General features: G+C 38.1%; 1 protein-coding gene and 1 long non-coding RNA gene across 2 annotated transcripts; both read right to left on the bottom strand.

Moving 5' to 3' along the window:
• Positions 1 to 4,593: 4,593 nt before the first annotated feature.
• On the bottom strand, positions 4,594 to 5,888 carry LOC113466924. Its single transcript, XR_003391173.1, has 2 exons — positions 5,625 to 5,888; positions 4,594 to 5,415 (listed from the first exon to the last, which is right to left on the bottom strand). It is a non-coding gene; the product is annotated as an uncharacterized LOC113466924 (long non-coding RNA).
• A 758-nt stretch (positions 5,889 to 6,646) lies between these two features.
• Positions 6,647 to 19,231, bottom strand: LOC103508020 (putative sodium-coupled neutral amino acid transporter 11). The gene is made up of 7 exons (XM_026822742.1): positions 19,074 to 19,231; positions 16,051 to 16,132; positions 11,466 to 11,675; positions 10,623 to 10,875; positions 8,681 to 8,751; positions 7,708 to 7,869; positions 6,647 to 6,768 (listed from the first exon to the last, which is right to left on the bottom strand). The coding sequence occupies exons 1-7, from the start codon at positions 19,119 to 19,121 to the stop codon at positions 6,647 to 6,649; spliced, it is 948 nt and encodes a 315-aa protein (XP_026678543.1). The 5' UTR covers positions 19,122 to 19,231.
• Positions 19,232 to 20,986: the final 1,755 nt, after the last annotated feature.

The following is a 20,986-nucleotide window of genomic DNA, read 5'->3' as shown; positions in this document are numbered from 1 at the left end:
GGAAAATCTTGAAAAAGTAGACTGGAAATTTGGAAAAAAATGGACTGGAAAACCGAGAAAAGTCAGGGAATTTTATTTTTCCATTTTGGTAGACACCCTGAGATAGGGTTTGTTCTCGGAACGGCTGGCTTTGTCCTATCCTATCCTTCTTCTCCCTTCGCTTTCGGGACGGTAAGAAATCCTTCTTTTTTTTCTTCTTTTTAGGGCATTTTTTCCCACTTTAAAAGGCTGTAAAAGACCTAAGAGACGAAAAATACTTCAAGTGTTCTTTCTATTTGAAGATTCATAAAACTGAAAAATACTTTAACTTTTTACTTTAATAATACATATTCTATGAAATAAAATGTCGATTTGAAAGCAAACTTGTAAACTGTCTAAACTTAAGTAGAATTTATGAAAGTATTTGATTAACAATGGATAAACTAAGTCCCGGATGAAGACCGGCATATCACATGGTAATATTTTACGTGTAATGCCTTCCTTAAACGTACCTAATAGAAAGTAAAAATGGAAAACAAATCCTGTACATTTCTCGAAACAGCTGGCTTTCTCCTATCCTGTCCTCCTTCGATTTTGATATGATAAGCCCTCCGTTGTGTTGTTACAATTCTCTCTATCGCCAGCCTAAGTTAGCTTTGAGCGTGGCGCGTCTGCTTTGTAAGCGCTAGGTCGCGGTTTCGATTCGCGCCCGGGGCGTTATCCTAAACGGATAAGGTTCGCTCTCGGAACGGCTGGCTTCCTCCTATCCTGTCCTTCTCTCTTCGACTTTCGGAACGATAAGACCTACTGTGTTACAGTTCCCCCTATCATTTTCTCCTATCCTGTCCTCCTTCGATTTTGAGACGATAAACCCTCCGTTGTGTTGTTACAATTCTCTCTATCGCCAGCCTAAGTTAGCTCGGAGGGCAGCGCGTCTGCTTTGTAAGCGCTAGGTCGCGGTTTCGATTCGCGCCCCGGGGCGTTATCCTAAACGGATAAGGTTCGCTCTTGAAACGTCTGGCTTTCTCCTATCTTGTCCTTCTCTCTTCGACTTTCGGAACGATAAGACCTACTTTGTTACAGTTCCCCCTATCATCAAACGTCTATGAAGTTTTTTTTTTCTCTCTCTTTTTTATATATTAGACTAAGTGACGTTACGCCCTTTTCCTGATCACGCATCATTGTACTATTAATAATAGACTCTTGAGTGGAAGGTAACCACTAGGCGAGGTTAACGCCGGAGGCGTTCTGTACCACCTAACCCTTAGAGCTCCATTATTATGTATAGACTCTTGAGTGGAAGGTAACCACTAGGCGAGGTTAACGCCGGAGGCGTTCTGTACCACCTAACCCTTAGAGCTCCATTATTATGTCGTCAAAATCTCAAATAAATGATAAAATTCCATGCCTCGGCTGGGATCGAACCCACGCCCTCCTGTTTACCAGGCGAGCGTCTTGACCACTACGCCATCGCGGCAGGTGTACCTTAAACAATAAAAGATCGTCATCGCGGGCCGCACCTTATTTCTGCCCCTTCAGGATGAGAGAGAGAGCTTGGTTGGTAGCGCGTCTGCCTTGTGAGCGCTAGGCCGCGGGTTCGATTCTCGCCCGGGGCGGATTTTATCCTGGACGGTTAAGGTTCGTTCTAGGAACGGCTGGCTTTCTCCTATCATGTCTTCCTTCTCTGTTTGATTTTGGGACGATAAGCAGTTAGTTCCCTCTATTAAGCCTCTTAAGAAAAACGTCTCTATTTCTTTTTCACGTGAGTGTAGGAGGTCTATTATTGATTCTGTGCATTTTTTTTTTCCTCCCACGCTTTATTTTATTCCTGTGACCGGAAGTTACGATGTGATAATGACAGCCTCTGTGACCGAGTGAGAATGGGCAGGTCCGGGTTCGAAGGTTTTTCCTACTTACGCCTTACTGGGATATTTTTCATTTTTTTTTTAAAAAGAGGTTTGACAGAGGGAATAGTAACTGGTAAGAGTGGTAAGGTCTTATCGTCCAGAACGCGCTATCATCCAAGCTAGCTAGGCTGGCTCTGCCCAAATAAAAGACTGGCATTAAAAAGTCCTAAATCAATTACTTAGTTCATTTATCGACTGCAAAAAGGCATTTGATTCAGCTGAAACTGAATGCGTGTACAAGGCTCACGGGTTTCAGAGTAATGTCATAAATTCGTAATGTGGTGATAATCATATTGATAAAGTTCAATTTAAGGCAATTCTACAAGATTCTTATTAGGAATAGTTCATTTATCGACTGCAAAAAGGCATTTGATTCAGCTGAAACTGAATGCGTGTACAAGGCTCACGGGTTTCAGAGTAATGTCATAATGTGGTGATAATCATACTGATAAAGTTCAATTTAAGGCAATTCTACAGGATTCTTATTAGGAATTGTACGCCACCAGTGATATGTTCAACATTGAAAAAGAGGGGTTACACAAGGTAGATTCATGAGCCCCCAAATTTTTTAGTCGTTCTTTTAAGTCAATTTGGACCAGCCTAGTTAGATTGATTGGTAGCGCGTCTACCTTATAAGCGTTAGGCCGCGGGTTCGATTCCCGTCCGGGGCGGATTTTATCCTAAAAGGATAATGTTCGTTCTCGGAACGGCTGGCTTTTTCCTATCCTGTATTCCTTCTCTCTTCGATTTCGGGACGATAAGACCTTGGCAGTTGCAGTTCCTTCTATCAAACCTTTTTAATTTTTTTCTTCCTCGAAGAATAGCAAACTCACTTTCAACTTCAGCACGACTATCAGACAGTCCGTGGTGATGGAGATAAAATATACATACGAGTATATGGAGAAAAGTAATGTACCTAATCAGCTGATTTTTTCTCTTTTTGGGCAATTTCGGACGTGATATACGGTTTATTATGTTCTTAACTATGTTCTTACCTGTCTTCCTTCTGTTTTTTCCCCCTGCAATGTTCTTAAACCTATAAAATATACCAGACCTTGTTTAGACTGCTGTGGTAAAGGGACTTTTTAGTCTCATTCGAGCAGAATAAACAGGGAAAATGGTTTATGTAAAAAAAAAAAAAAAAATAATAATCATAGAGCTAAATGTCCGTTTTTATTATTATTAAAAAGATGGAAAAAAAGAGATGTAAAGGATCTAACTTTTTTTTTTTTTCAAACGGTTAGGTTATGTCAACTCAACTGATTTCACGATGGCACACTCGCTTGATCAGCTGATTTGACCGATCATTATTACTATTATTTGATATTTAAGATTCCCTCTATTAAGCCTCTTAAGAAAAACGTCTCTATTTCTTTTTCACGTGAGTGTAGGAGGTCTATTATTGATTCTGTGCATTTTTTTCCTCGCACGCTTTATTTTATTCCTGTGACCGGAAGTTACGATGTGATACTGACAGCCTCTGTGACCGAGTGAGAATGGGCAGGTCCGGGTTCGAAGGTTTTTTCTACTTACGCCTTACTGGGATGTTTTTCATTTTTTTAAAAGAGGTTTGACAGAGGGAATAGTAACTGGTAAGAGTGGTAAGGTCTTATCGTCCAGAAAGAGAAGAAAGAATGGATAGGAGAAAGCCAGTTGTTCCTTATCTGTTTAGGATAAAATCCGACCCGAACGGGAATCGAACCCGCGACCTAGCGCTTACAAGGCAGACGCGCTATCATCCAAGCTAACTAGGCTGGCTCTGCCCAAATAAAAGACTGGCATTAAAAAGTCCTAAATCAATTACTGGCATAAGATCGAAATCAAAACACAGTCATCTGTTTGAAGCAAACAAAAAAGAAATTTAAAAAATAGAAAAGGACATTTATTATTTAAAAATTACAAGGAGTTCTTAAAAAAAATAAAACACAAAGTAATATAAATTATTTATAATTGTGATATAAGTAGTAAGGATTGTTCAATGTTAACAACTAATCAGTATTTTATTTAAAATTAATTTAAAAAAAAGTACCTACTTTAAATCCATAGAGAAACATTACATTAAATGAGTACCTTGAAAAAAGTATTTTCGTTAAAAAAAAAGTTGCTGCATCAAATTCTATCTGATATTTTTGGCTTTATTTATGCAGGTAAATAGGTAGGTAGGTAGGTAGGGTACATATCAGGTTGGACTTCTCAGTATTCCGAGACGAATTGCATAGCAACATAATAGAATACATCTGAGTACATAGTAGACCATATACGTAGATACCTTTTTCTTTTATTATTTTTGAAAAATAATAGGAAAATTAAAAGAGAAAACCGATTATTTTAAAATAGAAAAATAAAATAGTCAAAAGTACCTATTTGACAACTTATAAAAATCATACCTATGTATGTAGAGGTACACCAACGGATGTCAGTCTCTAGACAGTCTAGATATTCATTATTTGGACTAATGGAATGGACTTTTCAGTCTCATTCAGTAATCAGTATAAACAAGGTACTCATAAGTGTTTCCTTTATTTTGCCTCGTCAGAACACATCCTAACACCCTGTATATAAAAAATTAAAATTTTAAGGTCTAACACTTAAAAAAACAAACAATTTAAACAAAAAAACTACAACGTTTGAATAAATCACAGATTTGGAATTACAAGAAAACGATATATTCCTCCTTTATTTTGCCTCGTCAGAACACATCCTAACACCCTGTATATAAAAAATTAAAATTTTAAGGTCTAACACTTAAAAAAACAAACAACTTAAACAAAAAAACTACAACGTTTGAATAAATCACAGATTTGGAATTACAAGAAAACGATATATTCCTTTTTTTAACACAAAGGTTGACAATTTAAATTCTTAAACACAAAAACCCCGTAATGAGTATTATTAATTATGACCTTAAAAAACTAAATTTTAATTATGATTAAAATTATGGCTAAATTTTAATAATGATTAAAAATTTAAATTGGATTTAAATATTAAAAAAATATGAAATGTAAAGACGTTAAAAATATCAATTGTAACAATTTGCGAGATAAAAATAATTTATTAATATTATAAAGAAATAAACAAGAATAGTTATTAGTAATATTGGAGCTTTAGATAGTTGTAGCATTTTCTTGGTCTTCGTTTGCTGAAGATTTAATGCTGCTAATACTCTCTACTAAAAGATAAATATATTTTTTCTAGTATTATTATATTTTTTAATAGTCATAATAATCATAGAGCTAAATGTCTGTTTTTATTATTATTAAAAAGAGAGAAAAAAAGAGATGTAAAGGATCTAACTTTTTTTTTTAACGGTTAGGTTATGTCAACTCAACTGATTTCACGATGGCACACTCGCTTGATCAGCTGATTTGACCGATTATTATTACTATTATTTGATATTTAAGACTTAAAGATTTTACACTTTTAATGCGTTAAAATATCAACGAAACTAAAAGATAAAACAATTTTGGTTACACAGTTTGGCACAACAGTAAATTTGGACACCAGTTGAATTAAAACCTTTCCCAATTACCTTTAGTTAGGTAAGTGGGAAATAAAATGCATAGGAATAGAATTTGTAGCGCGACCAGTGGCGGCATTACCAGTGTAAAAAGATTATGAAAATTGATTGCAAAGGAGGCACTTAATAATGTTGTGATATCCACAAAAGAATTTGACATTTGATAAAGGTGTGTCGAACATAGTCGACCGCCCGGTTGAATTAAAACCTTTCCCAATTACCTTTAGTTAGGTAAGTGGGAAATAAAATGCATAGGAATAGAATTTATTAAGGCTCAAAATAATAAAGTGAGGCAAGGATGTTGCACTGAAACATGCTTTAAAACCATCTTAATCGACGGTCAAGATGAGGCACCATGCAAAATTTTTCAAAGATTGACTTCATATATTATTCAATTCAATTCAATTTTATTTTGTACAAATATACAATTGCATGTGGTACAATGTTAAGACTAAACTAAAACTAAATCTATAATAATAAAATAATCCACAATAATATAATCTGTGATAAGCCCAGCCAATAGAATTTATTAAGGCTCAAAATAATAAAGTGAGGCAAGGATGTTGCACTGAAACATGCTTTAAAACCATCTTAATCGACGGTCAAGATGAGGCACCATGCAAAATTTTTCAAAGATTGACTTCATATATTATTCAATTCAATTCAATTTTATTTTGTACAAATATACAATTGCATGGATGAATCTATGTTATCGAGGCAGTGTGGATGGTTCAGTCGACATCGATCGACGGCCGGTTAACAACTCACGATGGCTGACTGCGGTTTAGGACGAGTCAATTAAACATGGCTAGAGACCATCACACCGGTGTATGGCTGATACAAGAAGATATCTTTTCTTTACTCTGCCATCACCATTCGGCGAAAGCTAAAGCCGCTACAACAATAACAACACCCTATATGTTGCCTTGAAGCATGGTTCACTGCAGCATCCTTCATGTTGCCTCATTGGAATTGAGCCTACAGAAATTCTTCCCATTGGAGACAAGTAATGGAAAGCGAAAAAAGAGCGTAGAAAAATACATAGAATAAATAGGAAGTTAATTCCTACATGGAATTAATTCGTATATGTTGCCTTGAAGCATGGTTCACTGCAGCATCCTTCATGTTGCCTCATTGGAATTGAGCCTACAGAAATTCTTCCCATTGGAGAAGAGTAATGGAAAGCGAAAAAAGAGCTTAGAAAAATACATAGAATAAATAGGAAGTTAATTCCTACATGGAATTAATTCGATAAATAGATAGATGACAAAAGCTGATGGAGGGACATGTTACTTTTGAAGGAGAAGGCCAGACGCGCCAGGTTCATCAGGTCGTCGTACCAGCAGTAGTTCTCCAGGAGATCACCTGAAGAGCAGAAGAAAGTAAAAAAAAGTTGTATTTCTTCAAGCAAGGGTCTTTTTACAAATTTGTATTCCAATTTTAACATTATTGTACTAAATACACAAAACCTTGTTTAGACTGCGGGAGTAAAGGGACTTTTCAGTCTCATTCTGGCAGTATAAGCAGGGTATATTCTATTCTATTCTATTTCTTCTCTTCTGAAGCTCGTTTTCCCTCTTTTTCCTATGGTTACGTAGATTCGTATAAGCTCAAGTTTTATAGGATGGGAGAAAGCCAGCCGTTCCGCGAACGAACATTATCTGTGTAGAATAAAATCCACCTCTGGCGAAGTTTAGTTGGGTTATCCATAATTTTTCCTCCTTTGAAGGAAAATATGTACTTACAGGGTTTAGTTTAACAAGTTAAAACTAGGTGGCGCGTGGTAGGGCTTGTAGTTTTTACATTGGCAGTTTTTACCATCAAAGATAGCGTCTCGTGGCGTTTATATAAGGATGAAACCTGCCTCGGTGGTGTAGTGGTCAAGGCGCTCGCCTGGTAAACAGGAGGGCGTGGGTTCAATCCCGCCCGAGGTATTGAAATTTATCCTCAATATAATTTGAGAATTTGACCACAATAATAGTAGTAGCCTACTGCTGGGGTAAAGGGACTTTTCAGTCCTATGCGAGCAGTATAAATAAGCACTATTATTATTAGGAAAATATGTACTTACAGGGTTTAGTTTAACAAGTTAAAACTAGGTGGCGCGTGGTAGGGCTTGTAGTTTTTACATTGGCAGTTTTTGCCATCAAAGATAGCGTCTCGTGGCGTTTATATAAGGATAACACCGAAAAAACTACCAAAGGTCTCTTTAAATATCCCCCAATTAGAACTCATTTTCTTCACTCAATGACTTCAGATAACCAGATGGTATGTACATGTACTGCCTTAATGACTCAAACTCACCTTGTACGTTACCAGTAAACGTAGCATAGCCGGCAATTCCGAACAGAAGGGACACGACGAACGCCACGGCTACAGAAATGTGAGTTAGTTTATCCCACACAAATTGAGATGCACCCTCGATAGACTCATACAGGAGGAATACGTTGTGATGACACATGAATGCTGAAAAAGAATGGAATATACTTTGTTTATCCTGTTGGGATAGGACTGAAAAGTTCCTTTACCCCAGCAGTCTGACGGGGAACATATGTATATTACAAATGGAGTAGAATTGAGATGCACCCTCGATAGACTCATACAGGAGGAATACGTTGTGATGACACATGAATGCTGAAAAAGAATAGAATATACTGTGTTCATCCTGTTGGGATAGGACTGAAAAGTTCCTTTACCCCTGCAGTCTAACGGGGAACATGTATATTACAAATGGAGTAGGTAAATGAACAAGTCGGCCGTCGACTATTCGTTCTGAAATATTTTTTTGTGTTTTTAGCCCGTCCTTCCTTTATTATTACGATAGTAATAAAAAAAGGTATATTGGACGGGCTATTGTATTCGCTTCGTTGTCGTCTGTCACTCTGTCTGTCCCCATAGAAGGACTTATCCAAACCTGGTCGACCTATATATCAAATTAAATGTTTTTTTTACCAGGAACACTAAAAAGGTGGCGCAAATTTTGTCCAGAAAACCAAAAAGAAAAAAAAAACTGGTTTTTGGGTATTTTTTTACATTTTCTCACACAAATGAGCTCTGATCTTGAAATTTGTCGCGACGACCTATGAACTCAAAGCGAGAGAGTTTTAGATAAACACTTCAATTGATAATTTAAGACCGGTTTTAGCGTCACCTATGTATCCAATTACTAGGTTCTATCTTGAAGGTTGGAAAATGGTGAAAACATTTGTTTCGCAACATTCACACAACTGTTGCGATACAAATATGTGTACTCGGAGGCTTAATATGAGGTTCTTACCAAATGCCATGATACCAATAGCAGGAACCATTCCGGTGTCAGCAAATGCCCAAGCATCTTCAGTTTCAGGACTGGAATCAAATGAGGAAAATATCGATTTATCGATAGTTAATACTCGTACGTACGTCGTACACTGCTTCCTCTATGGTGCCCAGTCTGATCAAAATACACAGCAGTATGAACAGTACCAGCACCAGATAACATGATTGGCGATGTATGAAATCGCTTATTGTAATAATCGACAGTGCCATTCCGGTGTCAGCAAATGCCCAAGCATCTTCAGTTTCAGGACTGGAATCAAATGAGGAAAATATCGATTTATCGATAGTTAATACTCGTACGTACGTCGTACACTGCTTCCTCTATGGTGCCCAGTCTGATCAAAATACACAGCAGTATGAACAGTACCAGCACCAGATAACATGATTCGTGATGTATGAAATCGGTTATTGTAATAATCGACAGTGAAAATAATCGATTTCTCGGTAATTCACATCACATGATACGTACAGGAGGTTTTTGAAGCCACCTTTTCCCCCTCCTAAAATACCTACCATATATTATGTGTACTTGAGCAGTTATATTAATAGCAAGTAGTCCCGATTTAAAATGTTATGTTAGCTTGGTAATGGGACATCTAATGTGAGATTTCACACTGGATGCCCCAGGAACTTCCTTGTTATAGTAAGTCTTGTATCCCCAAATTCCAATAGATAAATTTGAACAATCATTAAAAAATACGTACACTGTTTCCTCTATGGTGCCCAGTCGGATCAAAATGCACATCAGTATGAACAGTACCAGGACCAGACTAGCCAGGGACCAGCGGGCTAGCTTGGCCAGATCCCGGTACCAGCACCAGACTAGCCAGGGACCAGCGGGCTAGCTTAGCTAGATCCCGAAACAGACACAGCGGGATTGTGATAAACAGGGTGGCTAAGCCCACGACGAAATCCCGCCGGGCAAACAGGGAGGTGGCTTTGAGGGAGAAGAGACGCACGGACACCTTGGTGATGGTGTCGCCTACCACGATGTTGTAGCTGACCATAGCTGAGGAGAACACGAAAAAAAAAGTCATTAGAATCAAAAGTGACCTTTTGAAACAAAAGTAAATAGCAGGAACCATTCCGGTGTCAGCAAATGCCCAAGCATCTTCAGTTTCAGGACTGGAATCAAATGAGGAAAATATCGATTTATCGATAATTAATACGTACACTGCTTCCTCTATGGTGCTCAGTCGGATCAAAATACACAGCAGTATGAACAGTACCAGCACCAGATAACATGATTGGTGATGTATGAAATCGCTTATTGTAATAATCGACAGTGAAAATAATCGATTTCTCGGTAATTCACATCACACGATACGTACAGGAGGTTTTTGAAGCCACCTTTTCCTACTCCTAATATACCTACCATATATTATGTGTACTTGAGCAGTAATATTAATAGCAAGTAGTCCCATATCGACAGTGAAAATAATCGATTTCTCGGTAATTCACATCACATGATACGTACAGGAGGTTTTTGAAGCCACCTTTTCCCCCTCCTAATATACCTACCATATATTATGTGTACTTACCCAGTAATATTAATAGCAAGTAGTCCCAATTTAAAAATGTTAGCTTCGTAATGGGAGATCTAATGTGAGATTTCACACTGGATGCCCCAGGAACTTCCTTGTTATTGTCAGCCTTGTATCCCCTAATTCTAACAGTCCCATTTTAAAATGTTATGTTAGCTTGGTAATGGGACATCTAATGTGAGATTTCACACTGGATGCCCCAGGAACTTCCTTGTTATTGTAAGCCTTGTATCCCCTAATTCTAATAGACAAATTTGAACAATCATTAAAAAAAAATACGTACACTGTTTCCTCTATGGTGCCCAGTCGGATCAAAATGCACATCAGATTGAACAATCATCATTAAAAAATACGTACACTGTTTCCTCTATGGTGCCCAGTCGGATCAAAATGCACATCAGTATGAACAGTACCAGCACCAGACTAGCCAGGGACCAGCGGGCTAGCTTAGCTAGATCCCGAAACAGACACAGCGGGATTGTGATAAACAGGGTGGCTAAGCCCACGACGAAATCCCGCCGGGCAAACAGGGAGGTGGCTTTGAGGGAGAAGAGACGCACGGACACCTTGGTGATGGTGTCGCCTACCACGATGTTGTAGCTGACCATAGCTGAGGAGAACACGAAAAAAGTCATTAGAATCAAAAGTGACCTTTTGAAACAAAAGTAAAAAAAAAAAAACACCTACGATTTACAATGAATTACTTAAGATGGCTGAGGGACGTTAAACAGGGACTAGACAGCTTAGTCTAGCTGAGGGACTTCAAACAGGGAGTACACCATTCTGAATTTCCCTTGCTAAAGAAATAGCAAAGGTTGAGTGCGAAGGGCATCCACTCGTAAAATTTGTAGCCAAAACCAAATGTCAGCCCAAAGCAATCACCCTAGGGCTGATTGAGAGGCTGACGAAAAACGCCGTACACGGGAGAAGAAAAATAAGACATTTGTAGCCAAAACCAAATGTCAGCCCAAAGCAATCACCCTAGGGCTGATTGAGAGGCTGACGAAAAACGCCGTACACGGGAGAAGACAAAAAGAAGAATCGTAAAATTTGTAGCCAAAACCAAATGTCAGCCCAAAGCAATCACCCTAGGGCTGATTGAGAGGCTGACGAAAAACGCCGTACACGGTAGAAGACAAAGAAAAAGAAGATCAAGTCGTTTTATCAAACCGTTAGCCCAATGTTAACGCCCAATCTTACCAATAAAAGGATACACAAATTGCATCAGGGACAGGACCACATAACCCGGGTATCCAAACGATGCCTCCATGATCCCCTGGTAGGAGTAGGTGCCACTCAGATGTCCACTGCGTACCATCAGTATGAGTGAGTAGTCGGTTACCACGGCAACCACCAGGAGAAGAAATAAGCCGAGACCGAAACCAGCCTTGCTCAGAGCATAGGGGATCCCTGTGGGGGATTAAGGAGACAGTCATAATAATTAATAATAAAATCATAATCGTAATAATAAAAGTTGAAGAAGATCATTCCACTTGAAACTTAAAACTCGAATGGGACAATAATAAAGTATCGCAAGAAGAAAGAAGATCTATGAATGAATTAATTGCCATTGCCCAGCCTTGCTCAGAGCATAGGGGATCCCTGTGGGGGATTAAGGAGACAGTCATAATAATTAATAATAAAATCATAATCGTAATAATGAAAGTTGAAGAAGATCATTCCACTTGAAACTTAAAACTCGAATGGGACAGTAATAAAGTATCGCAAGAAGAAAGAAGATCTATGAATGAATTAATTGCCATTGGCCTAAGCTCTTTCCTCCTCAGTCGACACAAACTTTAGCTATTTCAACGTAACGAGCTTGCTTACCACACCATGCTAGAAAACAAAAAACATCGACAAAAAATTGTATTCGGTTTTCTACTGTGAGTTTTCATTGACTCCAACAGGTCTGTTTCCCTGCATTTTGATTCGTGGACAGTTCTCACAAAGGTTTACATTAATAAAAATCAAAGGTGCAAACACTCAAACACTGGTCATGTAGCATATATAATTGAAACTTACAAATCTATAATAATATAGCTTAGTAATATTAATTAATAATCAAATCAATAAAGCCCCTGTTACCTAATCACAAAAACACTAATCAAATTTCAAATTTTGGTTTATTGATTTTTTGAGAAGTTAGCCACCTTCCCCTTTCTTCCCTTTTCAAAAAGCGATTTTTTTCATGTGATCGCGGCGATCAAGAAATGATCAACAAATGAAATCATTTGTTAACATTTTCATTCTCTCTTCCTATTGGTTTACCTGAACACAGCCTACATCTTTAAGAACAGTTTACACTGTGTGTTTCATGTTCGCCTCTTCGTTCCTTTGTTGTCTGTTGTCTTCATTTCAAAACTTGTGATCTTGTGAAACGGTGAATTGTGAATTTGTGAAACCGTCAAGCCTCAACTATCGATAGCGTTCGATAGTCAAAACTATCGATAGTTATCGATAGTGCTATCGATAGTTCTCCTCAATCTCCTCCTCTAAACATCGGATGACTCAGATAAGCCCCAAGTGATAAGGTCGGTGGAATGGTGTGGATACGCCCTAATGAGTGTTCACTTACCTCGATTATTGGTTAGGTTCATATTAGACACCCTGCATCCTATATATATATTAAACGTTGGAAACGGGATACCACGTCAAGTACTAATTAATACTAAATAAGAAAAATATATGTAGGTCTTTACTTGACTAGATAAACAACTTTATTGGTGGAAAAGAGTCAACATGTTTAAGCATCGCATGATGCCATCCTGAGGACTAAATTGGAAAATGCTGGAAAATGCTATGTAATGAAATTAATGCTTACCGTTTTTGAATAGAATATACCTTGTTTATCCTGCTCGAATGAGACTAAAAAGTCCCTTTACCCCAGCAGTCTAAACAAGGTCTCGTGTATTTTATGGGTTTAACATGGTACAATACATAATTAATACGTTTTTTTTTTTTGATACTTAATTGTTGACTCTCATCCGTTTTCCTCGAGAAAAGACATAAAAAAAGTGACCACAGTGGAATATTTTGGATTAGGAAAAATTTCCATTTCACATAAATAAAATACCCCTTTTGTTGTCTGTTTCTGTTGTCTTCATTTCAAAACTTGTGAAACCCAAATTTTATCACTTGATCACTTCATCCCGGAAAATTTAGATTTGGTTCAATTTATGAACCATTTACTTATTCCAGATAAGTACAACCAATTAACCACAGGTAAGTAAAATATTGGACATAGGTAACTCGGACAAATTCAGGATTTAGGTAAGAGTGGTATCATGACAAAGACCACATTGCCCATCAAACAGAAAATGGTTTTTGGGTACCAAAATACCTAGTGGAAATGGAGAAATCCAGTTAATAGGGGTGCTTGGGGGAAGAATTTGTACTCTTCCTTCATGACAAAGACCACATTGCCCATCAAACAGAAAATGGTTTTTGGGTACCAAAATACCTAGTGGAAATGGAGAAATCCAGTTAATAGCGGTGCTTGGGGGAAGAATTTGTACTCTTCTTCTCCTCCTGGAATTTCTAAGGCCCTGGGTTCAGGTGTATGATAACTCTTATCATGTACCTATCTGCTTTTAGGCTATGAAATTCTCATCGGAAGATACGGGACTCACAAAGTCTAGGAACATTCAAGACATCTCTGTTGAAATATCAGGCTCAGAGTGAAAGAAAAATCAGTGCCAACAATGTTGGCACATTGAAGAGTTCCTTCAGAAGGACTTTGCCTGATACACAGGTAAGTAAAATATTGGACATAGGTAACTCGGACAAATTCAGGATTTAGGTAAGAGTGGTATCATGACAAAGACCACATTGCCCAACAAACAGAAAATGGTTTTTGGGTACCAAAATACCTAGTGGAAATGGAGAAATCCAGTTAATAGGGGTGCTTAGGGGAAGAATTTGTACTCTTCCTCTCCTGGAATTTCTGAGGCCCTGGGTTCAGGTGTATGATAACTCTTATCACATACCTATCTGCTTTTAGGCTATGAAATTCTCATTGGAAGATACGGGACTCACAAAGTCTAGGAACATTCAAGACATCTCTGTTGAAATATCAGGCTCACAGTGAAAGGAAAATCAGTGCCAACAATGTTGGCACATTGAAGAGTTCCTTCAGAAAGACTTTGCCTGATAAGAAAGCCATAAAAAAAAAATAGTTTCCCAATAAATGTTTACATTTCTTTATTTTCAGATCACCATGTTATTCCACAAGCCATTCAAAACTAAATCAAATGTTCTACTTCGTAGTTCTGAACGCAAACGTATCAGAACACTAATCCTGTCTCAGTTTCCTGCTCTCACCGAGGAAAAACTCGACAAAATCTTCTGTAAAGAAATCTACAGTCTTAAAATAGAAACTCACTCAGAAGAGATTGTGATTGTTTACATGGCTTACAAGTTACCTATGATGTTTGAATATAAAAACATCTGTTACCCATGTGTTTATTTAAGTTGGATTGAGCCAGACATTTTACCGGCATTTACAACTCATGACGAAGTGTTGAAGTTTATCAGAGGAGGTGCTGATCTAATGCTACCAGGTACAAGTTTAAAATATTCAGGGATTTCCTCATTTACACATGAAGTTTACTCATACACTGAGAGCTTAACTTGACTAGGGTTCTCTCATGATGTTTGAATATAAAAACATCTGTTACCCATGTGTTTATTTAAGTTGGATTGAGCCAGACATTTTACCGGCATTTACAACTCATGATGAAGTGTTGAAGTTTATCAGAGGAGGTGCTGATCTAATGCTACCAGGTACAAGTTTAAAATATTTAGGGATTTCCTCATTTACACATGAAGTTTACTCATACACTAATTAATTGCCATTGGCCTGAGCTGTTTCCTCCTCAGTCGACACAAACTTTAGCTATTTCAGGGGCACGGTTGGTCCAGTGGTAACGAACTTGCTTACCATGCAGAAAACAAAAAAACATCGACAAAAAATTGTATTCGGTTTTCTATTGTAAATATTTCAACGGGTTACTTTCTGGTGTTCTCGTGTTGACCCAGCACCTAAATGGGAAGTATTGTGTCTCTTATCACCCATCTGATGAGAGGCATACTTCGGGACGGACATGCAACGACGCAGATCACACGAGTCTAAAGTAGCATTTATTTCAATGCTACGAAATAAAAACGGCGGTGAAATACTCCTCATCCTAAAAAAAAGAAAAAAAAAAAAAGGATTTCCATTCAGGAAACACGTATTGGGAAAACTTTAATGGGGGTTAGCTCCCATATTTTTTCCCCAAATCTTTTCCCGTTCACGTGACGTTACTGTTATTCCGTGTCACGTGATAAATGCATAAGGATCACAAACAAAGGGCCCCATTCATTCTGACATCGGATGACTCAGATAAGCCCCAAGTGATAAGGTCGGTGGAATGGTGTGGATACGCCCTAATGAGTGTTCACTTACCTCGATTATCGGTTAGGTTCATATTAGACACCCTACATCCTATATATATTAAACTTTGGAAACGGCATACCATGTCAAGTAGTCAAGTACTAATTAATACTAAATAAGAAAAATATATGTAGGTCTTTACTTGACTAGATAAACAACTTTATTGGTGGAAAAGAGTCAACATGTTTAAGCGTCGCATGATGCCGTCCTGAGGACTAAATTGGAAAATCCTATGTATTCATATTATTGCTTACCGTTATGTTCTTTTGGATACCTACTTAATTGTTGACTCTCATCCGTTTTCCTCGAGAAAAGACTGCAAAGTAGGCGAAACTCGAGTCCACTTACCTATCACTCCTGAGCCCAGGATCGAGTTCACATAATTGAAACTGGCGAAGTAAAACCCCGTGCGGCTCTTCTCTGGTCCATCCTGGAAAATAAAATAAAAGATTACAAGAAACCTTCGTGGCTGAGTGGGTATCACACTAGGCTTGCACGCCGGAGGTCCCGGGTTCGAAGTTTTTTTCGGCTCTGTGCTTGGAGTTCGTTTTTCGGCTCTGTGCACTCAGCCTCGTAGGGACAATTGAGTAACTTTTTTATGAAGAGGTTCGATAAAGGGAACTGTAACTGCTGAGGTTTTATCATCCCGAAATCTAAGAGAGAAGGAAGACAGAAGAAAGCGAGAACGAACATCATCCGTTCAAGATAAAAACCGCCCCGGGCGGAAATCGAACCCGCGGCCTAGCGCTTACAAGGCAGACGCGCTACTCATCAAGCTAACTAGAGTTTTTTCGGCTCTGTGCTTGGAGTTCGGGGTGCACACTGCACACAGCCTCGTGAGGACAATTCAGTAACTTTTTTTTCTTCTTTGAACAGGTTTGATAGAGGGAACTGTAACTGCTAAGGTTTTATCGTCCCGAATTCTAAGACAGAAAGACGGCAGAATAGGAGAAAGCCAGCCGTTCCGAGAACGAACTTCATCCGTTAAAATCCGCGCCGGGCGGAAATCGAACCCGCGGCCTAGCGTTTACGAGGCAGACGCGCTACCCATCAAGCTGGGAGAAAAATCAAATTGGATTTTTTCCAAGAGGTCTGATAGAGGGAACTGTAGCTGCTGATGTCTTATCGTTCCGAAAGCGAAGACAGGATAGGAAAAGCCAGCCATTCCGAAAACGAACCTTATCTGTTTGGTGAAGTTGGATTTTTTTTTTTGACTTGTAAGTAAGTCGCGGTCGCGGATTTGATTTTCCTTTATCAATAGGTAAGAAGAAGAAATCAGCTGACTTTTTTTCTCCTGTCCTGTCTTACTTTCCTCCGCGGTGCGGTTTCGGGACGATAAGAGCTCTGTGTTTACAGATCACCCCCCCTCCCTCTCCCTCCCTCCCTCTCTCTCTCTAAAAAAAAGTTCAAGTTTCAAACTTTTTTAGTTTTAGAATATAATATTAAAGTGTTTTAAAATCTGTTAATAATGTCCTATACTCCTATCTATGAATATTTTTATTTAAGTCATGCAATAAACTGTACGTAGGTACTTCATGCATGGGTTTCCTACAATAACTAGGTACTTTTAACTTCGCACTTTCAAAATAATATTATAAATTATTGCATTAGAAAGCAAAAATTTAAGAAAAAAAATATCAACCTTAGATCCTAGTCCTAGACCACTATGCACGCTTCCACATGGATTCATTTTGAAAAAAACTTTCGGACTACAAACTGTAGAGAATGGCTCCTCCAAGCACTGCTGTCACTGGTAATTCACAACTGTTCGAACCTTTGCAATAAAATGTCCAAGATGCTGATTAAAATGGTCTTTTTTTGCTTGACAATTGTCTCACCATATATTTGTACGTAAGTTGATAAGAAATCACCCCTTAAGTACATAATGGTTTACACAGATAAGAAATAAGAAGATAAAAAAAAAGATTAAAGAGAAGAGGACGATGAAGAATAACAGGAAGAGGAGGAGAAGGAGAATGAGGAGGAGGAACAGGAGGAGAAGAAGGAGAAGGAAGAGGAGGAGGAGAAGGAGGACGAGGAAGAGGAGGAGAAGGAGGAGGAGAAGGAGGAGGAAGAGTAGGAGGAGGAGGAGGAGGAGGAGGAAGAGGAAGAGGAGGAGAAGGAGGAGGAAGAGAAAGAAGAAAAAGGAAGAGAATGGTGAAGAAAAGGAAGAAAACAAAAATAATTATAATGAAATTATTTTATTATTCACTCAATCATGTCCCTTGTTAGATTCATTTTGCATCTCATCTTATTTATTAGCTAAGTAAGTAAGTAAGTAAGTACAACTTGATTGTTCAACTTGTACATTTTTTGGTAGGTTAAGTAGTAGGTACCTACAAATACTCTGCTATATCTATTGCTCATCATTTTGGTTATCCTTGCCCTTGGGTTGCTATCCAGCAGTTCAGTAATTCAGTATACCTATTAGTCTTGTAACTTGTACATCATTATTTAATTTAAAAAATTAAATTTCTTTCTTTTCAATTTATGTTTAGTTCACTTACAGTAAATAGTTCCTCTGTGTCAGGAAATGTGCCCAAATCACTGCCTGGACTCTGAACATAAGAACAAAGAAAGAAGGGAATTCATTATTGTCAATTAGTCACAGGATTTATTTCCTTTTTAATGAGTTCTTGATAAGAAAAACATACTTGATACCTCTTCAGTTCCATAGTGTACTAGTAGTGGTCACCCATCTGGATATTAACCAACTTCTTCTGCTGTACGTTTTCCCAATTTTATGTGGGTTTGGTCTTCCTGCCCTCCATACCCTCCTAAGAGCTTGATAAGAAAAACATACTTGATACCTCTTCAGTTCCACAGTGTACTAGTGGTCACCCATCTGGGTATTAATAACCAACTTCTTCTGCTGTACGTTTTCCCAATTTTATGTGGGTTTGGTCTTCCTGCCCTCCATACCTTCCTACCTTCTCCATCCCTTTTTTCTCAAGTCTTCCTCAACCTTATTGGGCAAGTAAGTGACTAAATTCTCTTCTCTCTTAAAATCAGTGGTGAAAGCACATTGAATTCACCAGTTCCAAAATTATTACTGCAGTTAACCAATGTTGTATGTACATAGTAAAACTAGTCTGGTAGCTGGTAAGTACCTACCTAGGTAAAAAAAAAACACAATGTTTTATTTACAGTTAAAACTAAAACTGATCAGATGAATCATTCTAAATCATAAATAATTTGGCTTTTCCTGGCTCCACTCAGGCTGGGTGAGGTTACTGATTGTGATAGGTAGCATGACACCAAGCGAAGGGTAATGACCCCGTCACAAAAGCCCCCTCTGATGTTCAAGGGTATGTTAAACCCCTAGAGTCAAGTCTAATCTCTCTGAAACACTGATAGCTTAAATCAAACACCTTAGATCCTAGTCCTAGACCACTATGCACGCTTCCACATGGATTCATTTTGAAAAAAACTTTCGGACTACAAACTGTAGAGAATGGAGGAGCCAAGCACTGCTGTCAATGGTAATTCACAACTGTTCGAACCTTTGCAATAAAACGTCCAAGATGCTGATAAAAATGGTCTTTTTTTGCTTGACAATTGTCTCACCATATATTTGTACGTGGGTTGATAAGAAATCACCACTTACTTACATAATGGTTTACACAGATAAGAAACAAGAAGATAAAAAAAAAAGATTAAAGAGAAGAGGATGATGAAGAATAACAGGAGGAGGAGGAGGAGGAGGAAGAAGAGGAGGAGGAGAAAGAAGAGGAGGAGGAGGAAGAGGAGGAGGAGAAGGAGGAGGAGGAAGAAGAGGAAGCGGAGGAGGCAGAGGAAGAGGAGGAGGAAGAAAAAGAAGAAAAAAGGAAGAGAATGATGAAGAAAAGGAAGAAAATAAAAATAATTATAATGAAATTATTCACTCAATCATGTCCCTTGTTACTTAGATTCATTTTGCATCTCATGTTATTTAGTTATTTATTAGCTAAGTAAGTACAACTTGATTGTTCAACTTGTACTTTTTTTTTGGTTGGTTAGTACCTAAAAATACTCTGCTATATCTGTTGCTCATCATTTTGGTTATCCTTGCCCTTGGGTTGCTATTCAGCAGTTTGGTATACCTGTCAGTCTTGTAACTTGTACATCATTATTTAATTTAAAAATCATTTCTTTCTTTTCAATTTATGTTTAGTTCACTTACAGTGAATAGTTCCTCTGTGTCTGGAAATGTGCCCAAATCACTGCCTGGACTCTGAACATAAGAACAAAGAAAGAAGAGAATTAATTATTGTCAATTAGTCACAGGATTTATTTCCTTTTTAATAAGAGCTTGATAAGAAAAACATACTTGATACCTCTTCAGTTCCACAGTGTACTAGTGGTCACCCATCTGGGTATTAATAACCAACTTCTACTGCTGTACGTTTTCCCAATTTTATGTGGGTTTGGTCTTACCCTCCTTTATCCTGCCCTCCATACCCTCCTCCCTTCTCCATCAATCTGTGTGCAAAATTGACATACTGTCTTTAGCCTTTCCTGGGCTATAGCACGAATTTCGCGATAAGAAGCACGCGTTAACTCATCCAGAGTCCTTGTCTTATAAATATACACCTTGTTTTTAACGTATTTCCATGACAAAAAGTCACATCAGCTAAGATCGGGTGAGGAGGGAGGAAAATCAAAATGGGTGCAAAACTTCCTTTTGAGCGTTAGTCAAAAGTTCACTACTTTTAAGAAATACTAAGATCGGGTGAGGAGGGAGGAAAATCAAAATGGGTGCAAAACTTCCTTTTGAGCGTTAGTCAAAAGTTCACTACTTTTAAGAAATGCCACCACAGCGAGAGCTCGATGTTGTGGGGTCCACGACTACATTGTAACAAAAGCTCATTTAGTTTTGAACTTAGTGATATTAATTTCAATAAGCTACGACAAGTTATAACAAAGTAATGGGCAAATCAAAACCGTCAGGTAACTCTGTACCACCCTGTAGTTATGTACTGTGTTAGGCTAGGCTAGGCTTGGTTTGTCTGTCAGATATCATTAAAATCAGTCAAACTGTTCGAGAGTTATGGCAAAACAAACTAAAAAAAAAGTTATTTTGCCCATTCTGGTACAGCTGGAAGAATAAGAAATTTAAAAGGGAAATGATGAATCATCACTGTTTCCAATTTTCAGAAAACAATCAACAGCCTGATGCAGAAGTTAACAAAGATTACGAGAATACACCTGAGTTTATGGATCAGCTTTATTCCTACTCCTTTATCAAAGCTATCAGGTAAAAGTATTTCACATTTAGACTATTTAGTAGAGAGTTGCCCCTTCA

The sequence above is a fragment of the Diaphorina citri genome, unplaced genomic scaffold, assembly GCF_000475195.1.
Source record: "Diaphorina citri unplaced genomic scaffold, Diaci psyllid genome assembly version 1.1 scaffold360, whole genome shotgun sequence".
NCBI classification, from domain to species: domain Eukaryota; kingdom Metazoa; phylum Arthropoda; class Insecta; order Hemiptera; family Psyllidae; genus Diaphorina; species Diaphorina citri.
The sequence above is the reverse complement of the archived record's forward strand: the minus strand, read 5'-3'. Positions and strand labels throughout refer to the sequence as shown.